Genomic DNA, 22,238 nt, shown 5'->3' with positions numbered 1-22,238 from the left:
GGGAAAAGGAAGCACAATTGTTTCACCTGTCTCTCGCTCTCTGTCTCTTTCTAATTTATCTATGTAGTAGATAGATATTTTGTTTACAGTGTAAAGCAGAAGCAGACTGAGAAAGCACAATGAACTACTGCTCTCCCGCCTGGCCAATCAGTGGCTGCGGCAGGGCAACACACTGATTGGCCGGGTGGGAGAGCAGTACGCCGGGACCCCGTGCAGCGAGGACAGGTAATGTATACAGAGAGGGAGTGGAGCGGGATCCGGGCGGCAGCTGAAGGGGTTAAGCGGCCGACAGAATTACATACACGCAGGGGCCCACAGCAACCAATCACGGCTCCTCTTTCCTTTCACCAGATTTGAAAGCTGAACTGTGATTGGTTGTTGTAGTCAGTTTGCACCAGTCTAAATTTTACACCCTTTGATAAATCTCCCCCAAAGACTGCAGGAAGCCAAACCGTCGAATTTTGTCCCGGTGCCTGCATGGTCTTAAATAGTAAGCCATCCTCCTAAACGTGATGCCACTAATAACATGACATCAAAGGCTTTTGACAGGTAGACTGAAAAAATTATAACCTAGGTAGGGTGCCATTGAGGGAGTACAATTTTTGCAACTAATGCTTCCATGTATAAAAAAAAAAAGCATGCACAGTAAAATAAGATAACAACAAGGCCATTAAATTGTTATAAAATGTGGCCATATTTATAATCTAATATGCTATGCTACAGTTTATAGAAAAAAAGCTGTGTGTAAACCTATGTGCTACTGTGTGTAAACCTAGCCTAAGAGCAGTGAGAAACACAAGACAATTAAATGAATGAGGGCTTCTAAAAATCAGCATGATCATATATACAGTCGGTGACAGTCCCCATTCTACAATAAGTGAGTTTCCAAGGCTTGTAAAAATGTCCCCCCCCCCCTTTTAAAACACAATAAATAAATTTCATTAATTAATAATGAGCTTTTTACATGCAAATGGACTAGTAGTAGCACACAAACAGTAAAATGGCTAATGAATAACAGAATTTTACTTCTGGGCCGTCATCACCAGATTCCCCTTGAATGCCATCACCTCCTGGTTCACCCTGTAAAACAAGTGTTAAAATTTACAAATACACATGAAATTAAATGCCTCCATGTACACATTTATATGTTAATGCACAAAAAAAATTGGACTTTACAATTTATTTTAAAAAAGATTATTACATGCATTAACACTGATGGCCCACTCAGCCAATTACTGGCTGTGGCTGGACAACTCACTGATTGGCTGAGCAAGCTGTCAGTGAGCTGGAATCAGAAGACTGAAGCAGGAGCGCAGGCAGGTAAGCATTTTCATGTTTATTATTTTTACCATCCCAGCAGCTAATCAGTTAAAGCGCAACTATAAAATATTTTGACCATTCAGTTTTAGTTAGCTTAGGTCATGACAAGACTTTTTGCAATATACATTAATAACCTAAAATGAACAGTTTTTTAAATACTTGAGGCTGATTATCCCCTTACAGCTCTGTCTGGCTCTAACTTATTTCTGCATTCCTGCTGGACACGCCCCCTCACTGCAGATCCGTCACTGCAGATCAGATGTCTGCAACAAGTCCTCCCCCTGTCTGGCTGACATTATCCTACAGTGTTATAAGAGCAGATAACTGTATCTAATCCCACTGTGTGTGATACCCTCTGCTGGGGCTCTGTATCTAATCTTACATTGTGAGGCTATGTTCACACTATGTATGTGTGTGGCTGTAATTTTTTATGCGGCTGTAAATGTGCGGATGAAACTACGGCCGTGGGAAAAAATAGACATGCGGCTGAAAACATACGGTCATTTACTTGGAAATCTGGTTCAACTAAAAATAACAAATAAAATCTTAAGAAAGTGATGCAAACAAATCTGGATGCATCTGGGAAAGCAGGGAAACAGTTTACAGGAATCGCTATTACCGGGGTTTGCGATCCTCTGCAGTATGCCGATGCCGATGCCTCTCATGGTTAATATATTGAATTAATAAAACACATTTTCGTTGTAATAAAGTCCCTTTCATTGTTCAATAATTAAATTTAAACAATTAAATCATTTTGCAATTAAATATACTGTTAAAATAAATATATATATAAATAAATGTATATTTATATATATATATTTATTTTTTGACAGTATATTTAATTGCACAATGATGGATTTGTTTAAATTAAATTATTGAACAACAAAACTGATTTTATTTCAACAAAAATGTGTTTTATTAATTAAATATTAATTAGTACAGGAAGCTCCAGTAAGCCGTTAATTCATATTGCCGGCAATAGAGCATTCTGTACTAATCATCACTTTACTTTAATTAAAACATCAAATGTTTCTTCTAATTATGTTATCACAATAGCATTATTAGAAGAAACATTTAGAATTATATGTGCGCTCAGCTGATTGGCTGATCGGCTGAGCGCACATATAAAGAGCCGGTCCGCAGTACAGTGACTTCATTGTGCTGCGGACCAGCGAAGAGACAACATAGGGGTGAGTATAGAGCTCTCCCCACCCCCTCCCCAGCACTGCACCCCTCCCAGCAAGGAAGGGGGGTCACTTAACCCCTTCCTTGCTGGGATGGGTGCAGTCTGACATCAGTCTGGCCCCCAAGGGGTTAAGGGGGATGCAATACATCCTCCCTTAACCCCTTGGGGGCCAGACTGTGAGCAGCAATCTGTAAAGATGCTGCATACTGTAAGGAGCACAACACCGCTCACAATGATGGGTGTTGTGCTCCTGTTTGTGTTTTTTGTGTGTTTCTCCCTTTTTGTTTTTCAGATATCGGTGTCCTGGGGATTACGTCGGATTCCATGGACTACGTCGATGACCAGCGGTTGTGTGTTGTTTTTTTTTTATAAAATGGTCAATGAGGGGTGTGGGGGTGTTTTTATTTGAATAAAAAATTTTTTTAACTTGTGTCTTGTCTTTATTTCTTTACTTTATAGACTTAGTAGTGGAAGCCGTCTAATAGACGGAATCCATTACTAAGTTGGGGCCTAGTGTTAGCCGGTATAAAATGGCTAACACTAACCCCCTATTATTACCCCAGTACTCAATGCCACCAGGGGTACTGGGAAGAGCAGGGTGCCAGTGGTCCCGGAGCGACAAAATCGGTGCTCCTGGACCGGGCGGCAGCAGGCTGGTAAGATTTAGGCTGGGGAGGGCCTAAACCAATGGCTCTTCCCACCCTGGTGTTACCAGGCTGCTGTCGTTTGTTTTTTACCCGTCTGGATATAAAAATAGGGGGGACCCTATGCGTTTTTTTTTTTTTTTAAATAAATAAATAATAAAAAAAACCGCATAGGGTCCCCCCTATTTTTATAACCAGCCGGGTTAAAAACCAAACGACAGCAGCCTGGTAACACCAGGGTGGGAAGAGCCATTGGTTTAGGCCCTCCCCAGCCTAAATCTTACCAGCCTGCTGCCGCCCGGTCCAGGAGCGCCAATTTTGACGCTCTGGGACCACTGGCACCCGGCTCTTCCCAGTACCCCTGGTGGCATTGGGTACTGGGGTAATAATAGGGGGTTAGTGTTAGCCATTTTATACCGGCTAACACTAGGCCCCAACTTAGTAATGGATTCCGTCTATTAGACGGCTTCCACTACTAAGTCTATAAAGTAAAGAAATAAAGACAAGACACAAGTGTAAAAATTTTTTTATTCAAATAAAAACACCCCCACACCCCTCATTGACCATTTTATAAAAAAAAAAACAACAAACAACCGCTGGTCATCAACGCAGTCCATGGAATCCGACGTAATCCCCAGGATACCGATATCTGGAAAACAAAAAAGGAGAAACACACAAAAAAACACACAAACAGGAGCACAACATCCATCATTGTGAGCGGTGTTGTGCTCCTTACAGTATGCAGCATCTTTACAGATCGCTGCTCACAGTCTGGCCCCCAAGGGGTTAAGGGAGGATGTATTGCATCCCCCTTAACCCCTTGGGGGCCAGACTGATGTCAGACTGCACCCATCCCAGCAAGGAAGGGGTTAAGTGACCCCCCTTCCTTGCTGGGATGGGTGCAGTGCTGGGGAGGGGGTGGGGAGAGCTCTATACTCACCCCGATGTTGTCTCTTCGCTGGTCCGCAGCACAATGAAGTCACTGTGCTGCGGACCCGCTAATTATATGTGCGCTCAGCCGATCAGCCAATCAGCTGAGCGCACATATAATTCTAAATGTTTCTTCTAATAATGCTATTGTGATAACATAATTAGAAGAAACATTTGATGTTTTAATTAAAGTAAAGTGATGATTAGTACAGAAAGCTCTATTGCCGGCAATGTGAATTAACGGCTTACTGGAGCTTCCTGTACTAATTAATATTTAATTAATAAAACACATTTTCGTTGAAATAAAATCAGTTTTGTTGTTTAATAATTTAATTCTAACGAATCCATTATTGTGCAATTAAATATACTGTCAAAAAATAAATTTATATATAAATATACATTTATTTATATATATATTTATTTTAACAGTATATTTAATTGCACAATGATGGATTCGTTAGAATTAAATTATTGAACAACGAAAGGGACTTTATTACAAAGAAAATGTGTTTTATTAATTTAATATATTAACTATTAGAGGCATCGGCATTCGTCATCATTGCCGGCTATTTTTGAAGTACTCCGTACGGACCACCTGTCAATCCACGGCCGCATTTCCAGCCGCAAACAATGGTCTTGTTCATTTTTTACGGGTCCGTTTACGATAGGGCCGTAGATTCATACATAGTGTGCACTGTGCAGCCGTATATCGTATACTTTCCAGCGTACGCATGAGCCACCAAAAATACCGCCGCACAATTACAGCCGCACAGTTACATAGTCTGAACCTAGCCTAAAATCGGAGGCGAATGCGATATATGTGAACACACCCTTAAAAAATACAACTATAATGCAGACAATTATAAACACTGGTGACCTCTGTGCCAAAAAAGGGCAAAAAACAGCCATCATGATCATTAATAACGGAAATTCTTTCGCAGCAACAGCCATTATTTGTTGTTATTTTTACTTTGTGGGAACATAGCCTTTTACTGAAAAATGCTAAAGCTATATTTTCCATGTACCTGTCTTCCTGGGTTTCCCTTCTGTCCATTGGGACCTTGAATATTATTGTTAATTCCAGGTTCACCCTAAAAAGAATAAATATTGTATTACAAGATACACAATGTTAGTAATGTAATTTCTTTTACTTTGTGTTATAAATTTATACATTTTTATAAAAAACCTGCATTGCCTTTATAGTAAATCATGAGTTTTGTAATTTTCATTGCTAAATAGTTGATAGAAGGTCTATCTAACAACTGTAGGACGGGAAAATTTGACAGTTTGAAAAATTTAAGGTGGCCATTACATGCATGCAAGTATATGATAGGGGAGTAGCTAATGTGTAATTGGCCCTGGCACAAGAGGTCAACTTTGCCCCCCCCCCCCCCCCCAATGATTACAGCAAAGCTATAATGTTCTGCTGCATATATTTTAATACTGCATTATAGTATTGTTAGTATTCTCCTATCCATAGTGCTCCCCATCCTCCTTACTATGCCTCCTTCCACAGTTCCCAACTCCTTGTTTCTTGGTATACCCCCTTCCAGTGTCCCCTCTATGCTTCTTGGTATGTCCCTTTTCACAGTGTCCTCCTCTCTCCTTCTTGGTATGTCCCCTTCCGCAGTGCCCCTCTTTTTCCTCATTGGTATCCATCCTTCCACAGTGTCTACATCCCTCCTTCTTGGTGTGCCCCCTTACACATTGCCCCCAAATATCCTTTCTGGCATGCCCCTTTCTAGGGTGCCCTCCTCTCTCCTCCTTGGTATGCCTCCTTCCACAGTGTCCCACTTGCTCCTCCTTGGTATGCCCCTTTTCACACTGCTCCCCCAGTCCCCTTCTTTCTATGTATGTAGTATGCCTGCATTCACATAGTGCTTCCCAAAAGTTTTCCTCCTCCTCAGTATGCACCATTTCGCCTTTCACAGTGCTTCTCTCCTCAGCAGGGCCTTTATAGCTAACTCTCTTCCCCCAGGATGCCCCTAGTGCTGTAGTTAGCTCCACCCCCCACCCCCCAAGTGTGCCTATAGTACTGTAGTTGACACCTTCCTCCAGGATTTCCCTAGTATTGTTCTTAACCACCCACACTCCCTGTCTGCCCAACCTCCATGCCCTCTCTTCCCACAATATTTTAATAACCGTATCTGGCTGGCCAGTTGGCATTTCACAGAAGGCAGCAGAGCACACTAAGCTATTGAGGAGGGAGGATGGATAGGAAGCGTTTCCACCAGTACTTGCTTGCCTGGCCTTTCATGTTCACGAGGCAAGGGGCAGGGCAGGTTGATACTGGGCAGCGAGAAGTGAGCGATAAACATGTGGGCGGGCCATTGCGGAAAGTGGGTATGGCTAGGGCTCCCCCCCCCCCAGCTCCGGCAGTTGCCCAGCAGCAGCCTGCATCCATGTGTCTCTGTGGCGTGTGGATGTATGAAGCTGCACTTCACAAGTTGGAGACACAGTAAGGTGGCAAGGGGAGCCCAGGGGCTGTGACCCCTGTGACTGCTATAGTTACGCCACAGCCATAAAACTCACGACCCTCCAGCTGTTTCAAAACTACAATTCATGCATGGACAGCCAAATTTAAAGCTTTAGCTGTCCAGGCCAAGAGGTTGTACTGACATGTACAGTGACATCATCAAAACAGGCTAAGGCAATGTTTACATGGCTAAGGCCACCCAAAAAATGGATGGAGTGTGAACATAACCTTAAAGAGGGTACTCCACTTAAGAAAGATTCAACCCTGTTCAGTTCCCGCCCATAATCTAAGTTTGTCTCCTTTGCTGAAGCAGTAACACAGGGCTATAGCAAGCTCATGTTATGAGCAAGGGTTTTACTGGTTATTTCCAATGTATAGTCATATGTTGACCTCTTTTCAAGAAAAAGGGAAGGAAAATGTATTGATTATTTTATGGGGGTATGGATGGGATTTTTTCTATTATACTTTATTGTATGTACTTCTCCCTTTTTTCATGTCTCACAAAGAGACTTTTACAGTGATCATTAGATCAGTACTGTAATATACTGCACTAGTCACCTAGTGCAGTGTATTACAGGCATGATTCAGCTTTTCAGCAATATGGTACTTAGGCATCCATGGCAGCCCTGGGTGGGGGTCACAAGGCCTGGGGAGGTTGAGAAGGCTGCCGGACTGGAGATCTTCTCATCCAGAAGCCAAAGGTATACAGCACTGTATACTCTTTACATGTTGTGGTCACATGCTGTGGCGGTTTCTCCCAATTTCCAGCATTCAGTGTTGCAATACTTACAGGGTCTCCTCTAAGACCAGGTTCACCTCGTTCACCTGGTTCCCCACGAAGACCTCTTCTGCCCTAGTATTCAAAGACACAAAAGAAATAATAAAGATTTGCATACTGAAATATATATCATAGATTTTCAACATAATATATAGTTTGACTGCTGGTGAAAATTGGTGCTTCTGATACTTTTGTATCAGTTGCTAGTTTTGTGATGCCCCAACAATTCATTTTGCTCTTTTTCAAACATCAAAAGCTGTAAACATTTTTGACAATTATTATTAGTATTTAAAGACAATTTTTATTAACACTTTTGTGAGAGAAGAGGAAAAATGCGATTTTGTATTTTATGCATTTTAAAGCAAATGTACCATCAGGTACATTCACTTTAAGTATTATCCATGTATAGAATGGCACTAGCGTGGGGAGGCTGGTGCTGCGTTCCTTTTTTTTAAACCACGGCCAAGTTCCTGTGTACAGCACTTTTCTCTTCACGGGTACCGGGCTGGGGGTGAAGCACTTGAGGTGGGCTGGCCGGCCGGCCCCCAGTGAGAGGAAACCCCCACCCCTCTATGACATGGCTCCATTGATTCTAATAGAGTTGCATCATAGACTAGAGGGGGTTTCCTCCTTCTGGGGGCAGGCTGGCCTGCCTCCAGTTCTTCACCCCCGGAATGGTACCCATGAATAAAATGGCAATGTACATGGGAACCCCCGTGCTGGCACCGTTCTACTCATGGGTGATACTTAAAGCAAATGTACCTGATGGTACATTCGCTTTAAAGTTACTGCCGTTCACTGTACAGCAAAAACAACATATTTTTATTGTTTTCATATGCTTATAATGCTTTAATGCTTTTATAGAATTCACCATGCCAACTAAATAATAAAAGTATTTTATTGTTCAGGTCATTATGGACTGATTTATACCAAATATCTGTGTTGTTTGTTATGTAGAAAAAGGGAATGGGGAGGGAATTTTGTTTGTTAGGGGATGGGGTATTACAGGAAATGTACCTTGTTGTGCTGCAGCAATAGATGGGTACTTATGGCAGGCCTACAGACCTTCATAAGACCTTCAGCTGCCATAGAAACCCATCGGCACTGGCAATCATGTTTCTAGGAATTGAACATGTGCTTCTAGATTCCACCTAGATTACAGCTGTTTACCTACCCTTGGTCCTTGACTTCCAGTTTCCCCTGGCAAACCAGGATCTCCACGATTTCCCTAAATAGGGAAATACAAATAATATAATATCAAGAGGTTTTTTTTCTAACTAGCACCTTATTTTAGACACAAAAATGAAAAAAAAAAAAAAAAAGACCTTACGTTAGCACAGCAGGTAGTCATGATCCGTATCACATGATGCATTGGTCAGAAATTATGGCAATTTAAAACCAAACATTTAAATTACAAAAAGAAAAAAGTACACATATGTAAAGAGAGGGAGACTTTACTGACAGTAAATAGTAATTAAATATTAACTAAAATAAAAATATTTTTATTGGATCATTGCATCAATTAATGAAATTCCCCAAACTTTATCTTACCTGCTCACCTGGCACACCATCAATACCATTATCACCATCATCTCCCTAGAAAAAAAAATCTGCATTTTTAAGTGAAATAGATTATTCACATTACAAATGGAACTATATTATGAAATATGTCCATGTAGTTTGAGAGTGATACATTTTACATTTTAATTATTTAAGCAATTCTTAGTACTCAGGCTGTACTATATAGCATTTATTTTACACCAATAAAATCTGCAGGGTGAGATCTGGCACCATACTAAGATAGTACACTTTTATCTTTACTATAGGGTCCCCACTCTCAGAGATACATACAATACCTGGACATAATTGTGTACTTAAAATAGTTAGTGCTGAAAGTAAATATGGATCATCAAATATCTTCCAGTATCGCCAAGCTTAATAACTTGGTGTGACCTCCTTTCTATATATTTTTAATTCTAGTGAAAACGTACTCGATCACCTCGAAAACCTCTTCCACCCTGAAAGGAAAAAAAAAAGGGATTGTTAAGAATACTACACATATAGTATATAACACAGCATTTTATTAAAATATTTCATATTATACAGTATATGATATTTTCTCGTATATAGCTCCAATATCTACATGAATTCTCAAAGATGAGCCTTGTATTTGTTGTGTGATATCATAAATGTCACTTTCATGAGTAAATAGTCCAGCATATATGATTGTAGACTTACTTTTGGTCCTCTAGGCCCTTGACAGCCACTTTCTCCTTGAGTCCCATTCAATCCACGTTGACCTCTCTCACCCTAATAAAAGATTTACTTAATTAGAATTTTATATTTTCCTAGTATTTTCTTACTTTAATGTCACTGTCGTGATAATTATAATGATGATTATATACCCAGCATATTGTATTGTACCTGGGTACCATTCCATTTCAAAAGACTTAGTGAGGTGAAAATGTGATATTTGCACCATGACTGCTGTTACTAAGCACCTGAGAACCCTATCCATGGGGCATAGCTATACTTCAATCTCTCCATTTAGTCCTTATTTCGTTCTTTAACATATTTATTTTTTCAATATCCTTTTGTAGGTGAGGTCTCCAGAACTGGACACAGTATTGCAGATGTGTTCTCACCAGAGCTCTATACAGCGGGATCACAATCTTCCTCTTCCTACTGGTTATATCTCTAGCTATACACCCCAGCATACGATTTGCTTTCCCCCTACTACCTGGTTGCACTGGTGACTCATTTTATAGCTGTCAAAAATCACTACCTCTAAATTCTTTTCCTCTGCAGTCTATGCCAACACTAAACTATGATACTCAGAGGATTTCTCCTCCTCAAGTGCATTATTTTACATTGGGAAACATTGAACTTATCTAGAGGTGTCAGTTTCCATATTACTGACACCTCCAGGAATATCAACCTTATTGCACACTTTTGTGTCCTCAGCAAACAGACAAACCTTACCTACCAAACCTTCTCCTATGTCACTTAAAAACATATAAAAAAGAATAGGACCCAGAACAGACCCTTGTGGCACACCACTTGTAACCAGTCTCTGCTCGGAATATACACCACTAACAACAACCCTCTGATATATATCCATCAGCCAACCACAAATCCACTGAACTATCCAGGGATTAGGTGCAATTTTCTTTCTCTCAAATCTGTATGGGGAACTGTATCAAAGGCTGTGCTGAGGTCCAGATAGGCAATATCCAGCAGATATCAAAGAAATCAATGAGATTAGATTGGATCCATCAAATTGTTGATGGATTGTTTTTAGAAGTGTTTCCATAATTTTTACTACTACAGATGTTAATCTCACTGGCCTGTAGTTACTGGGCTCCTCCTCTCTACTCCCCTTCTTGTGGATTGGTATAACATTGGCTGTTCTTCAATGATCAGGAACATCTCCTGTTAGGAGGGATTGGTTATACAGATCCATCAGGGGGCAAAAATCACAGATCCGAGTTCTTTAAGAACCCTGGGTTGAACACAATCTGGACCTATCGCCTTCTTCAACGGGTAAGTTCCTCTTTCAGCCTCTGAAAACATTGGGACTAAACCCATATAACTGGAGCCAATGCTGTGCTCATCAATAGTGTGATTGTGAAGGCCTCCTTTTGAAAACACTGAGCAGAAGTAGCTATTCAAATAGTCAGCGACCACCTTACATGTAATTGTATACATCTCTCTGTCAGCTACATTTCCAGTCTCTTAACACTTCCTATAGGCTGCCTTTTTACTTTACAATTGCCTTAACATATCTAGTAATGCTTAGTGGTTTAGTCTTCCTTTTGCTATTTTTCTGTACATGTAATGTAGTTGCCTTTAACCTCTTAAGGACGCATGACATACCCGTACGTCATGCGCCCGCAAGAGGTGTTCAGAGCGGGGCCGCGCGGCGACCCCTCTCTGAACCGCGGCGGTCCCGGGTGCCACTTGTAGCCCGGGACCGTGGGTATTAGCGGGCATGATCCGATCGCCGTACCCGCTAATACAGTAATCAGATGCAGCTGTCAAAGATGACAGCTGCATCCCATTACCGGATGCAGCACCTCCCTGGTGTCTAGTGGCGAAGATTGCTCCTCCGGGACGTTGTCCCGGAGGAGCAATCTCCGTGACTGGTGCCGGCCGGGGTCTCCGCCAAAATGGCGCTGCTCCTGGCTCGGCACTCGGATCCTTTCGGCTGCAGCAGATGAAAGCATCCGAGTGCCGATCTCATTGATCTTTGCTGAATAACTATACAGCAAAGATCTCAATGAGAGATCAGTATACTTATACTAGAAGTCCCCCAGGGGGGCTTCTAGTATATGTGTAAAAAAAAAAAAAAAAAAGTATTATTAGTGAAAAGCCCCCTCCCCTAATAAAAGTCAGACTCACCCCCCTTTTCCCATGTTTTTAATAAAAGTAAATAAATGAATAAATAAATAAACATGTTTGGTATCGCCGCATGCGTAATCGCACAAACTATTAACTAATCACATTCCTGATCTCGCACGCTAAAGGGCGTAAGCGCAAAAAAATCCCAAAGTGCAAAATTGCGCATTTTTAGTCGCATCAAATCCAGAAAAAATGTAATAAAAAGCGATCAAAAAGTCGTATATGGGCAATCAAGGTACCGATAGAAAGAACACATCATGGCGCACATCATGTGACACCTCACACAGACCCATAGACTAAGGTATAAAAGTGCTATAAGCCTGGGAATGGAGCGATTTTAAGGAACATATATTTGTTAACAATGGTTTGAATTTTTTACAGGCCATCAGATACAATAAAAGTTATACATGTTACATATCGTTTTAATCATAACAACTTGAGGAACGTGCATAACAAGTCAGTTTTATCCCAGGGCCAATGGCGTAAAAACAAACCCCCTAAATAAAAAAAAATGTGTTTTTGGTTTTTTTCAATTTTACCACACATTGAGTTCTTTGCTGGTTTCACAGTGTACTTTATGCAAAAATTCAGCCTGTCATTGCAAAGTACAATTAGTGACGCAAAAAATAATGGCTCATGTGGGTCTCTAGGTGGAAAAATGCAAGTGCTATGGCCTTTTAAACACAAGTTAAACACAACTAAAACGCAAAAACGAAAATTGGCTCCGTCCTTATAAGTCCTAATGCTCCTCAATATTGCCACTGTTCTTCACACTGCCCTGGCTCAGGTGTGTTCTATTTATCAAACCCAGACATGTTGTATTTTTTATACAGAATCATACATTAAACTTATGTTTTATTACTGTTTGTTTTAGTAAGAAAAACAGCTTGGCTAGGAGAATAATATTGAATCATATTGGTTATTTTATTTATTCTTTTTTTTTTAGTTTTTTTCATGTTCTCTTTCTTTCTTTCTTAATTGTGTTGTAATGGGAATTTGTTCCAGTGCATATGACTTCACTTGTTCCTAAACCATGTCAAACTTAATTTAACTGATTCATTTTTTATTTTTTATTTTTCATTTAAAACATATGCCTAAAATGTGGTGTAGGAGCCTTGAAGTGAAGTGTTATGAGTTTTTATAGCACAGTGCATAAATATTCAGATCTTTCCTTATTTACTTTTATATTAGACAAAAACATTTTATATACCACTTACCATCCCACCTTCTTCACCAGGATGTCCCTGAGGGCCCTTTGAACCAGGACTCCCCTAGTTACAGAAAAAATATTTCAGTACAAACAAAAATCTTTAGATACTAGTCAATAATTTAATACTTATCAATCTTCAAAGAAAACTTTGGCTATGTAGATGAAATTATTTAAAAAATACTGGGAAAAAAAAAAAAAAAAAGAAAAACAAATTGGCAGCACTCCAATGCCTCTGTTCACACTGCATGTTGCACCCCACATGTGGCTTAAGTACAGACAAAAAAACAAAAAAAAGTGTAACATCAACCTACAGGTGCAAAGGCTAACCATACATACTTTTTTGTTTTTTACTATTTAGTAATGCTGTCTATTCCTGCAGGTAAGTAATGCCTATTATTCTGCAAGGCAGATTTTCTACTTGTAGGAAACCTATTAACCCCTTAAGGACACCCCAAGAGACCCCACTCTGAATCCCACCGCTACCAGCTGCTACGTACAGCCGAGGACCACAGATATTAGCCTGCGCCCGCTAATAAAGACAGTTACTGTAAATGCAGCAGTCATAACGGATGGCTGCATTTCAATGCCTGCTGTAGCCCCTTCATGGTGGTCTGGAGGTGGGATCTCACCCCTCACCCCATGATGCGATCACAGAGAGAAGATTTCTTATACTGATCTGGCCAGGCCTCAGGATCAGACTGACGCTGATCCGGACTCAGCAGATCAACAGATCTGGTCTGCAGCATATCTCTCATCCCCTAGGAGCTTGCTTAGCTCTTCATATCCTCCATGCTCCTATGCTGATTGTGTCAAGGTGAGATTTGCTTTTCATCTCCCTTATTCCCACCTTCCCACCATCACAATCGCACCTTGATATACTTTATGTGCATGGTAAAGAGTTCATGTCTATGTTTTTACTTTAGCATTAGGAGACATCATGATCCTTTGATTGCCCTGAGGAAGCCATGATACACAGCGTTAAGTGTGGGCACTCAGCCCACCACTTGGCTTATGCGGACTTGTAAGACTGTATTATTTATTGCCACTTTGGATTGTGCATATCTAATTTAGATGAGATCTTTTAACCCCTTAACAACCGCGGGCATATATTTACGCCCTTCGGCCGCCTCGGGGAGTTCAGAGCGGGGGCCGTGCGGCGACCTCACTCTGAACCGGGTACCGCATGTAGTCCGGGACCACGGCTATTAGCTGTAAAAGTTGAAAGCTGCATCTGAATCCTTTATGCAGCCTCATGCCTGGTGTCTAGTGGGGTGGATTCACACATCCTTTACCGGCTGGGGTCAGCACTGTAATGGCGCTGATCCCGGCTCGGCACTCGATTGCTTCCCGCTGCAGCAGCCGGAAGCAATCCAGTGCCTATCTCATTGATCTATGCTGTATAACTATACAGCATAGATCTCAATGAGAGATCACTGTGCTTATACTAGAAGTCCCCCAGGGGGGCTTCTAGTATAAGGCCTTATTCACACGTTCCGTAATTTACGGATCCGTATTTCCGTATCCGAGTTAGTGCACATTGAAGTCTATTGGGCTATTCACACGATCAGTAGCAGAAATGGATGAAAATCAATCCGTAAAAAAAAAAGGACATGTCCTAGTGCGGACCCGATGCGGACCCAGATTTTTTCACGGATGCTCTCATTGACATCAATTGTCTACGGATTGTTTGCGGATTGCAACATGTTTGGCATCCGTATTTCCGTAGAAAAATATGGATAACTCATGCTCCTATTTGCACAGCAGTATATAGAAGTGCTGGGATCTATTATATTGTGCCGAATTTAGCTGACAGGCCATTCATTCACTGCTCACAGTCTCTTAATTGGTTCATTGATACTTTCCTAACCACATAGTAAACACCAATTTATTGTGCTAATTTGGTAATGATGATTGGCAGCTGGGCTACAAAGGTACAAGTACCAATTACCTCAATAAATTGGGGTGTTTACAATGTAGTTAGGAAAGTATCAATGAATCAATTAAGAGCACTGAAGGCAGAACAGCACAGGAGGATCGCATAGGAGATCGCATCATTGCCGCAGGAGGGGTCTGATGATGCTGCAGGAGGGGTCTGATGCCACAAAGGGGGTCTGATGCCGCCGCAGGAGGGGGTCTGATGCCGCCGCAGAGGGGGTCTGAGGCCGCCACAGAGGGGGTCTGAGGCCGCCGCAGGAGGGGGTCTGAGGCCTCCGCAGGAGGGGGTCTGATGATGCCAATCCCGGCAGAGCACGGAAGCCTCCCCGGTTGCCATGGTGATCGTAGGAGGGGTCTGATGATGCCTGTTAAGACCGAGCACAGAAGTGTCCTCCTGCGATCACCATGGCAACTGGGGACGCTTCCGTGCTCGGTGGTGATTGCAGGCATCATCAGACTTCTGTGCTTCCGGATGCAATCTGTGAATAATTGTTTACCGCCGCACTACTCCTTTAAGGAACATATATTTGTTATCAATGGTTTGAATTTTTTACAAGCCATCAGATAAAAAAAAAAATTTGAAAAAGTGGAAAATTGCACATTTTTGGTCGCAGAAAAATTGTAATAAAAAGCGATTAAAAACTCACATATGCGCAATCAAGGTACCGATAGAAAGAACACATCATGGCGCAAAAAATTATACCTCACACAGCCCCATAGACCAAAGGATAAAAGCGATAAAAGCCTGGAAATAGAGCGATTTTAAAGGGGTAGTGCGGCGGTAAACAATTATTCACAGAATAACACACATTACAAAGTTATACAACTTAGTAATGTATGTTATGTCTGTGAATGGCCCCCTTCCCCGGTGTCCCACCACCCCCACCCGTGTACCCGGAAGTGTGGTGCGCTATACATACCTGTCACATGCCGACTCGTCTCCGATCTTCAGTCTGCGATGTCGTCTTCGGACGGCCCGGCCGAATCCCTCCGTGCGTCCTGAGTGCCGGCCGCCCTCTTCAGTGTCATTAGATGCTCAGCCGCGATTGGCTGAGCACAGTTTGGCTCAGCCAATCGTGGCTGAGCAGCTGATGACGCGGCCGCGTCATCGGCTGCTCAGCCGCGATTGGCTGAGTACAGTTATGCCGATAACGCGGCAGAGGGCGGCCAGCACGGAGGGATTCGGCCGGGCCGTCCGAAGACGACATCGCAGACTGAAGATCGGAGACGAGTCGGCACGTGACAGGTGAGTATAGCGCACCACACTTCCGGGTACACGGGTGGGGGTGGTGGGACACGGGGAAGGGGGCCATTCACAGACATAACATACATTACAAAGTTGTATAACTTTGTAATGTGTGTTATTCTGTGAATAATTGTTTACCGCCGCACTACCCCTTTAAGAAACATATATTTGTTATCAATGGTTTGAATTTTTTACAAGCCATCAGATAAAAAAAAAATTATACATGTTACATATTGTTGTAGTCATAACGACTTGAGGAACATATATAACAAGACAGTTTTACCCTAGGGCGGACGGCGTATAAACAAAATACCCCCTAAATAAACAAAATGCGTTTGGTTTTTTTCAATTTCACCACACATTTATTTTTTTCTGGTTATGCATTTTACTTTATGAAAAAATTCAGCCTGTCATTGCAAAGTACATCTAGTGGCGCAAAAATAAGAGCTCGTGTGGGGTTCTAGGTTCTAAGTGCTATGGCCTTTAAAAGCACAAGGAAGAAAAAAACGGAAGAGCAAAAATCTAAATTGTCCTTAAGGGGTTAAAGGATTAGTCACAAGTGCAGTCTATTTAAACTTCTGGCCCTGTCATGACATGATTGACCTCTTGAAATATTACTTATAGATTTGATTACAACATAAAAGTAGGAGCATAGAAATAGAAGTTAAAATGAGTAATTTTAGCTTCTTTTAAATCTACTCTAGATTCATAAAGTGACAAGGTAAACGGCAACTAAAAAATTGTAGCAAGCTACAGCACATGCCCTATTATGTGGGTTTTTTCCAACATAGTCATTGCTTCTAAGGTAGTATGTAGTGTGTAACAGGTGTATAATACCTAGTCACACATAGTGCATACCGATATGGTATATGAACCCAAAAGGAATCCACCCCACAAGGTCTGAGCTCATGACTCTTGCATGATCCCTTGGTCAGGATGAGTAAACCCATTTTACCTTAATCCCCGGAGGACCAGGAGGACCACGAAGACCATCCTGCCCTAGGCATTTGCAAATCACATTACAACATTTTCTTTCAGCGACTGTGTCCTATTAAAACACATAAAGTTAATTTAAATAAAAGATAAAGTTAGTTGTTTATAGATCAAATGTTTGTTCTTCTGCACTACTTACAATTTCTTTTAACATTACACTTGGTAAGTCATAGATTCCAATACTCAGTGGTTGGTGGTAAGAGAATCCTCTGCCAAATTCTATTTCTTGCAGTTCATTTAAATTCTGGGTACCTTCCAAACCAATCAATAATAAAGCATCCAAGCCTGGAAAACAAGAAATTGTATTTCTTTTTTACTTTAAACATACTATACTTGGAAATTTAATGTCATAATAAATTAACCATATGGCTAGAACAGATTCTCTGATGGCCTGCAAACTGCTGCTAAATAATTCTTTGGTTTACCTAAATTAAAGGGGATCCTTATTTTACAATGGTGAAAGAATTGGAATGGCCATGTAAATATTAAAAGAAATTCTTGCAAGCTCTGTTTTCCAACTGTAGGGGTTGAAATCCATCTAGGTATAACATCCGCAAAGAATTTGTATGTTTTTTGTCCTTTTTTGTGCTGGTTACCCCTATGTATTCTGGTATTCATATGTGGTGAGCAGACTTGATAAATTGTTTGGGTTTGGCAACTTATTCTAAATCCAAACTCTAAGCACTTGACTCTCAGTGACTAGAGAAGTTTGATGCCTCCCTAGGGCTGCCAAGAAAACATTGATTTGGATACCCCCCCCCCCCCCCAGGAGCTTCAGGCCCCAGGCAGACGCCTGAACCATGCACATTACGATCTGTCCCTGAGTATATCCATGGAATGAATTCTTGGATTCTTTACTGTAAGAGAAGTGAGACTATGAGCTCTCTGCAACATGATGTTGTGATGACTGACTTATTAGACAAGTTCAAGGGGCCTGCATGGATTTCTTGAAAAATATAACATTATTGTTAGGGAACGGCAAGAACAGACAGGACAGAGACAGTGGGCCCTGAATCTGGACCCCCCACTGACCCTGCCTAATTGCCTCGGTCGACCCTAAACGGTCGCGGACAACCACGAAGGCGTTCCCTACGCTACGTAAGTGAGACACAGAACAGTACGGACATACAAAACACAATAGAGAATAGTGAAACAAGCCGGGTCAAACCAAACAGGCAACGCAGTACAAAATCGGGCAACACAAGGGAAAGTCGGAGGTCAGGCGAAGGTCAGAACACGATAAGTCAGGCGGAAGGAGTTAGGACGGGAAATGCAGGAAAAGGACAAGGGGGAGCTGGGATCAGACAAACTAATAGCCAGCGACTTGAAGCTGGCACTGACAACACTTTATACTGGATCAGGAGCCCGGACCAAAGGCTGATTGGTCCGGCCTCCTGAATCCAGACACATAGCAGCTGGTGCACTGCAGGCTGAGTGGCAGAGAGATCCGTCACTCAGCCTGAGTACAACAGCACTCAGCTGCTCGGCCGGGCGACGCTCACTGACGTGAGACCCGCGGCTCCCCAGGTTACTAGGGACGCCGTTGGGTCTCCGTGACGTCACCCGGCCCTGCCGAGGAGGACGGCGCTGCGCTCCAGCCGGGCCAGACGACGCTGGAGCGCGGTCAGGTAAGTTACTGACAATTATAGGTTAAGGGTACAAGATTTCTGGTCATAAGACGTTGATCCAGTGATTTATTCTGCTTGCTATATTTGGAACGACACATTAAACCCCCCCCCCCCCCCCCCGGCTATAGGGCAATTGGCATAAGTATTTTTACCTTCCTCTGGATCAACACAGCAGGGTTATAGGTTGAACCTAATGGACTCTTATTAACGATATCAACTATGTAACTATGTAATAAATAGACTTTGTGTATGTATAAATTCTGATTCATGATGTGTGTGTGTGTGTGTGTGTGTGTATATATATAAAAAAAAGAAAAAAATCAATAAGTGGCTGCTTGTGCAGATAAATGACATCTGGTTGAGACAGTGAAAAAGCTAATGCAATGCACGTGTCAGCAACTTACCTGACCGTGCTCCAGCGATGTCTGCCCCGGCTGGAGTGCAGCGCCGTCGCTCCACCTCCGCCGGCCGGGTGACGTCGCGGAGACCCGACGGCGCCCCTAGCGACCGGAGACGCCGTGGGGTCACGTGACTGGCTGTCGGCCGACCGGGACACAGCTGAGTGGCATTGCACTCAGGGTGAGTGGCTTTCAGTTCAGCCACTCTGCATGCAGCGATGCAGCTGCTGTGTTTTGCTCATTAGGAGTCCGGACCAATTAGCTCTGGTCCAGGACCCTCCCTCTGGTATATAGTTCAGAGCCAGCCAGCAGTACATCGCTGGCTATTAGATCAGTTCATAGATCAGTTCTAGTCCCAGCTCACCCTGTCCTTTTCCTGTCATCCCCGTCCTGATTCCTTTTGCTTGACTACTCGTGTTTTGACCTTTGCCTGGACTTAGACTATTCCTTGTTTTCCTGATTCTGTACCTTGTTGCTAGTGTGGTTTGACCCGGATCGTTCATTACTCTCTATTGTGTTTTGTCTGTCTGTATTGTTCTGTGTGTTCACTTACGCAGCGTAGGGAACGTCTTCGTGGTTGTCCGCGACCGCCTAGGGTCGATTGAGGCAAGCAGGCAGGTGACAGTGGGTGGGTTCAGACCTAGGGCTCACTGTCTTGTCGTGTCTGTATCACCTGATTCCTGACAGAATAGCCAGCCCCTCGAGGGCGAATTTTTAACCTGTCCTGTCCTGAGAGAGAGGCCATGCGGGAATATATTAAGGACAGCTTACGTAAAGGTCACATACGGCCCTCCTCTTCCCCTATGGGGGCCGGATTCTTTTTTGTTGGTAAAAAGGATGGCGGTCTGCGGCCCTGTATTGATTACAGGGAACTAAACAAAATCACTGTAAAAGATCAGCATCCATTGCCATTGATACCAGATCTTTTTAATCAGATAAGTGGAGCTAAGTGGTTTTCTAAAATTGACCTCCGGGGAGCATATAATTTAATTCGTATCAAGCAAGGAGACGAATGGAAAACCGCATTTAATACCCCAGAGGGCCACTTTGAGTACCTGGTCATGCCCTTTGGGCTGTGTAATGCTCCAGCAGTATTCCAGAGGTTTGTGAATGATGTTTTTCGTGAATATCTAGGACGTTTTTTGGTCGTATATCTGGATGATATTTTAATCTTTTCCCCTGATTGGGATTCGCATGTTAGACACGTACGTACAGTGATGGAGCTTTTGAGACAACACAGTCTATGCGCCAAATTATCTAAGTGTCATTTTTGTATCCAAGAGATTTCCTTTTTAGGTTACAATATTACCCCCAACTCTTTTAGTATGGACCCTATTAAATTAGCGGCCATCGAAAAATGGCAAAGACCCAACAATCTCAAGGCTCTTCAAAGGTTCCTGGGCTTTGCCAACTACTACAGGAAATTCATTAAGGGGTTCTCTCTCATTGCTAAACCCCTCACTGACCTGACTAGAAAGGGGGCGGATCTAGTACATTGGTCTCCCGAAGCCATGGGAGCATTTGACACTCTTAGACGGTGTTTTTCGAAAGCTCCAGTACTGGTTCACCCAGATTTTGAGCGTCCATTTGTGGTAGAGGTGGACGCATCCGAGGTGGGGGTTGGAGCAGTATTGTCTCAAGGGTCGAGTACCCTGAGCAATCTTCGACCTGTTGCGTTCTTCTCGAGAAAATTTTCTCCAGCGGAGCGCAACTATGATATTGGCAATAGAGAGCTATTGGCCATCAAGATGGCCTTTGATGAGTGGCGGCATTTTTTAGAAGGCGCTAAACATAAGGTTACTGTACTGACTGACCACAAAAACTTGGTCTACCTCGATACAGCTAAGCGTCTCTCTCCTCGTCAGGCTAGATGGGCTCTATTTTTTACTAGGTTTTATTTTGAGATCACTTACCGACCTGGTTCTCGTAATGTTAGGGCTGACGCTCTCTCCCGCAGCTTTAGCCCGGAAGATATCCCCGAGAATCAGGTCGATACGATCCTAAAACCCGGTGTGGTGGTGTCAGTGTTACAACCAGATCTGGTGACCCTTATCGCAGAGGCCCAAGATGTGGCCCCACCTAACACGCCCGAGTCTCTCCTGTTTGTGCCGCCGAACCTTCGCCTCCGTGTGTTGGAGGAAACTCATAGCTCTGTTTTGGCGGGTCATCCAGGTATCGCGGGCACTAAATATTTGCTCTCCCGCCACTTCTGGTGGCCATCCTGGGCCCGAGATGTCAAGGCATTTGTTGAGGCCTGCGAAATCTGTGCTCGGTCCAAGGTTCCTCGTAGGCCACCGGAGGGACTTCTTCATCCCCTGCCGGCCCCTACGAGACCTTGGACACACTTGTCTATGGATTTTATCACTGATTTACCTGTATCTAAGGGGAAGACGGTCATTTGGGTGGTGGTGGATCGTTTTTCCAAGATGTGCCATCTTATTCCGCTGCGCAAACTCCCCAATGCTCGCCTACTAGCTACCTTGTTCATTAACCATATCCTACGATTGCATGGGGTTCCGGAAGACATTGTCTCAGATAGAGGTGTCCAATTTGTTGCGGGTTTCTGGAGAGAATTTTGTGGTAAACTAGGTATCTCATTGTCCTTCTCTTCTGCGTTCCATCCCCAGACCAATGGGCAAACAGAACGAGTCAACCAGTCATTAGAACAGTTCTTAAGGTGTTTTGTATCTGATACACAGGACAAATGGCGCGACTTCATTTCTCTCGCCGAATTTGCGATCAATAATCACGAACAACGTTCCATTAAGATGTCGCCGTTCTTCTGCAATTATGGCTTTAACCCCAGATACTCCTCGGTTCACTCCGCCGACTCTCTAAATCCTTCAGCTGAAGCCATATTCTCTAAACTGTGCACAGTTTGGGCCCAAGCTCATCAGAACTTGGTCAAAGCCCAAAACTCCTACAAAAAATTTTCTAACAAAAGACGCATATCTGGCCACCATTATACAGTAGGTGATAAGGTCTGGCTAGCTACTAAGAATCTTAAATTGAGGGTACAGTCAGGGAAGCTGGCCCCTAAATACATTGGGCCATACACTATTACTGAGGTTATAAATCCCGTCACGTTCAGAC

At 42.8% G+C, this 22,238-nt stretch overlaps 1 protein-coding gene across 1 annotated transcript in view; it reads right to left on the bottom strand.

Annotated features, from left to right (window-relative positions):
- The window catches only part of LOC138783525 (collagen alpha-4(VI) chain-like), a 167,527-nt gene that overhangs the window by 63,389 nt on the left and 81,900 nt on the right, over positions 1-22,238 (bottom strand). Inside the window, exons 15-24 of the mRNA XM_069958328.1 lie at positions 17,259-17,404; positions 17,082-17,174; positions 12,953-13,006; positions 9,573-9,644; positions 9,326-9,352; positions 8,886-8,930; positions 8,509-8,562; positions 7,347-7,409; positions 5,106-5,171; positions 1,027-1,080 (exon numbers count right to left, since the gene is read on the bottom strand). Of these exons, the coding sequence (XP_069814429.1) occupies positions 1,027-1,080; positions 5,106-5,171; positions 7,347-7,409; positions 8,509-8,562; positions 8,886-8,930; positions 9,326-9,352; positions 9,573-9,644; positions 12,953-13,006; positions 17,082-17,174; positions 17,259-17,404 (674 nt within the window). The remainder of the gene's footprint in view (positions 1-1,026; positions 1,081-5,105; positions 5,172-7,346; positions 7,410-8,508; positions 8,563-8,885; positions 8,931-9,325; positions 9,353-9,572; positions 9,645-12,952; positions 13,007-17,081; positions 17,175-17,258; positions 17,405-22,238) is intronic.

Source organism: Dendropsophus ebraccatus, chromosome 2 (assembly GCF_027789765.1).
Source record: "Dendropsophus ebraccatus isolate aDenEbr1 chromosome 2, aDenEbr1.pat, whole genome shotgun sequence".
NCBI lineage: Eukaryota > Metazoa > Chordata > Amphibia > Anura > Hylidae > Dendropsophus > Dendropsophus ebraccatus.
The sequence above is the reverse complement of the archived record's forward strand: the minus strand, read 5'-3'. Positions and strand labels throughout refer to the sequence as shown.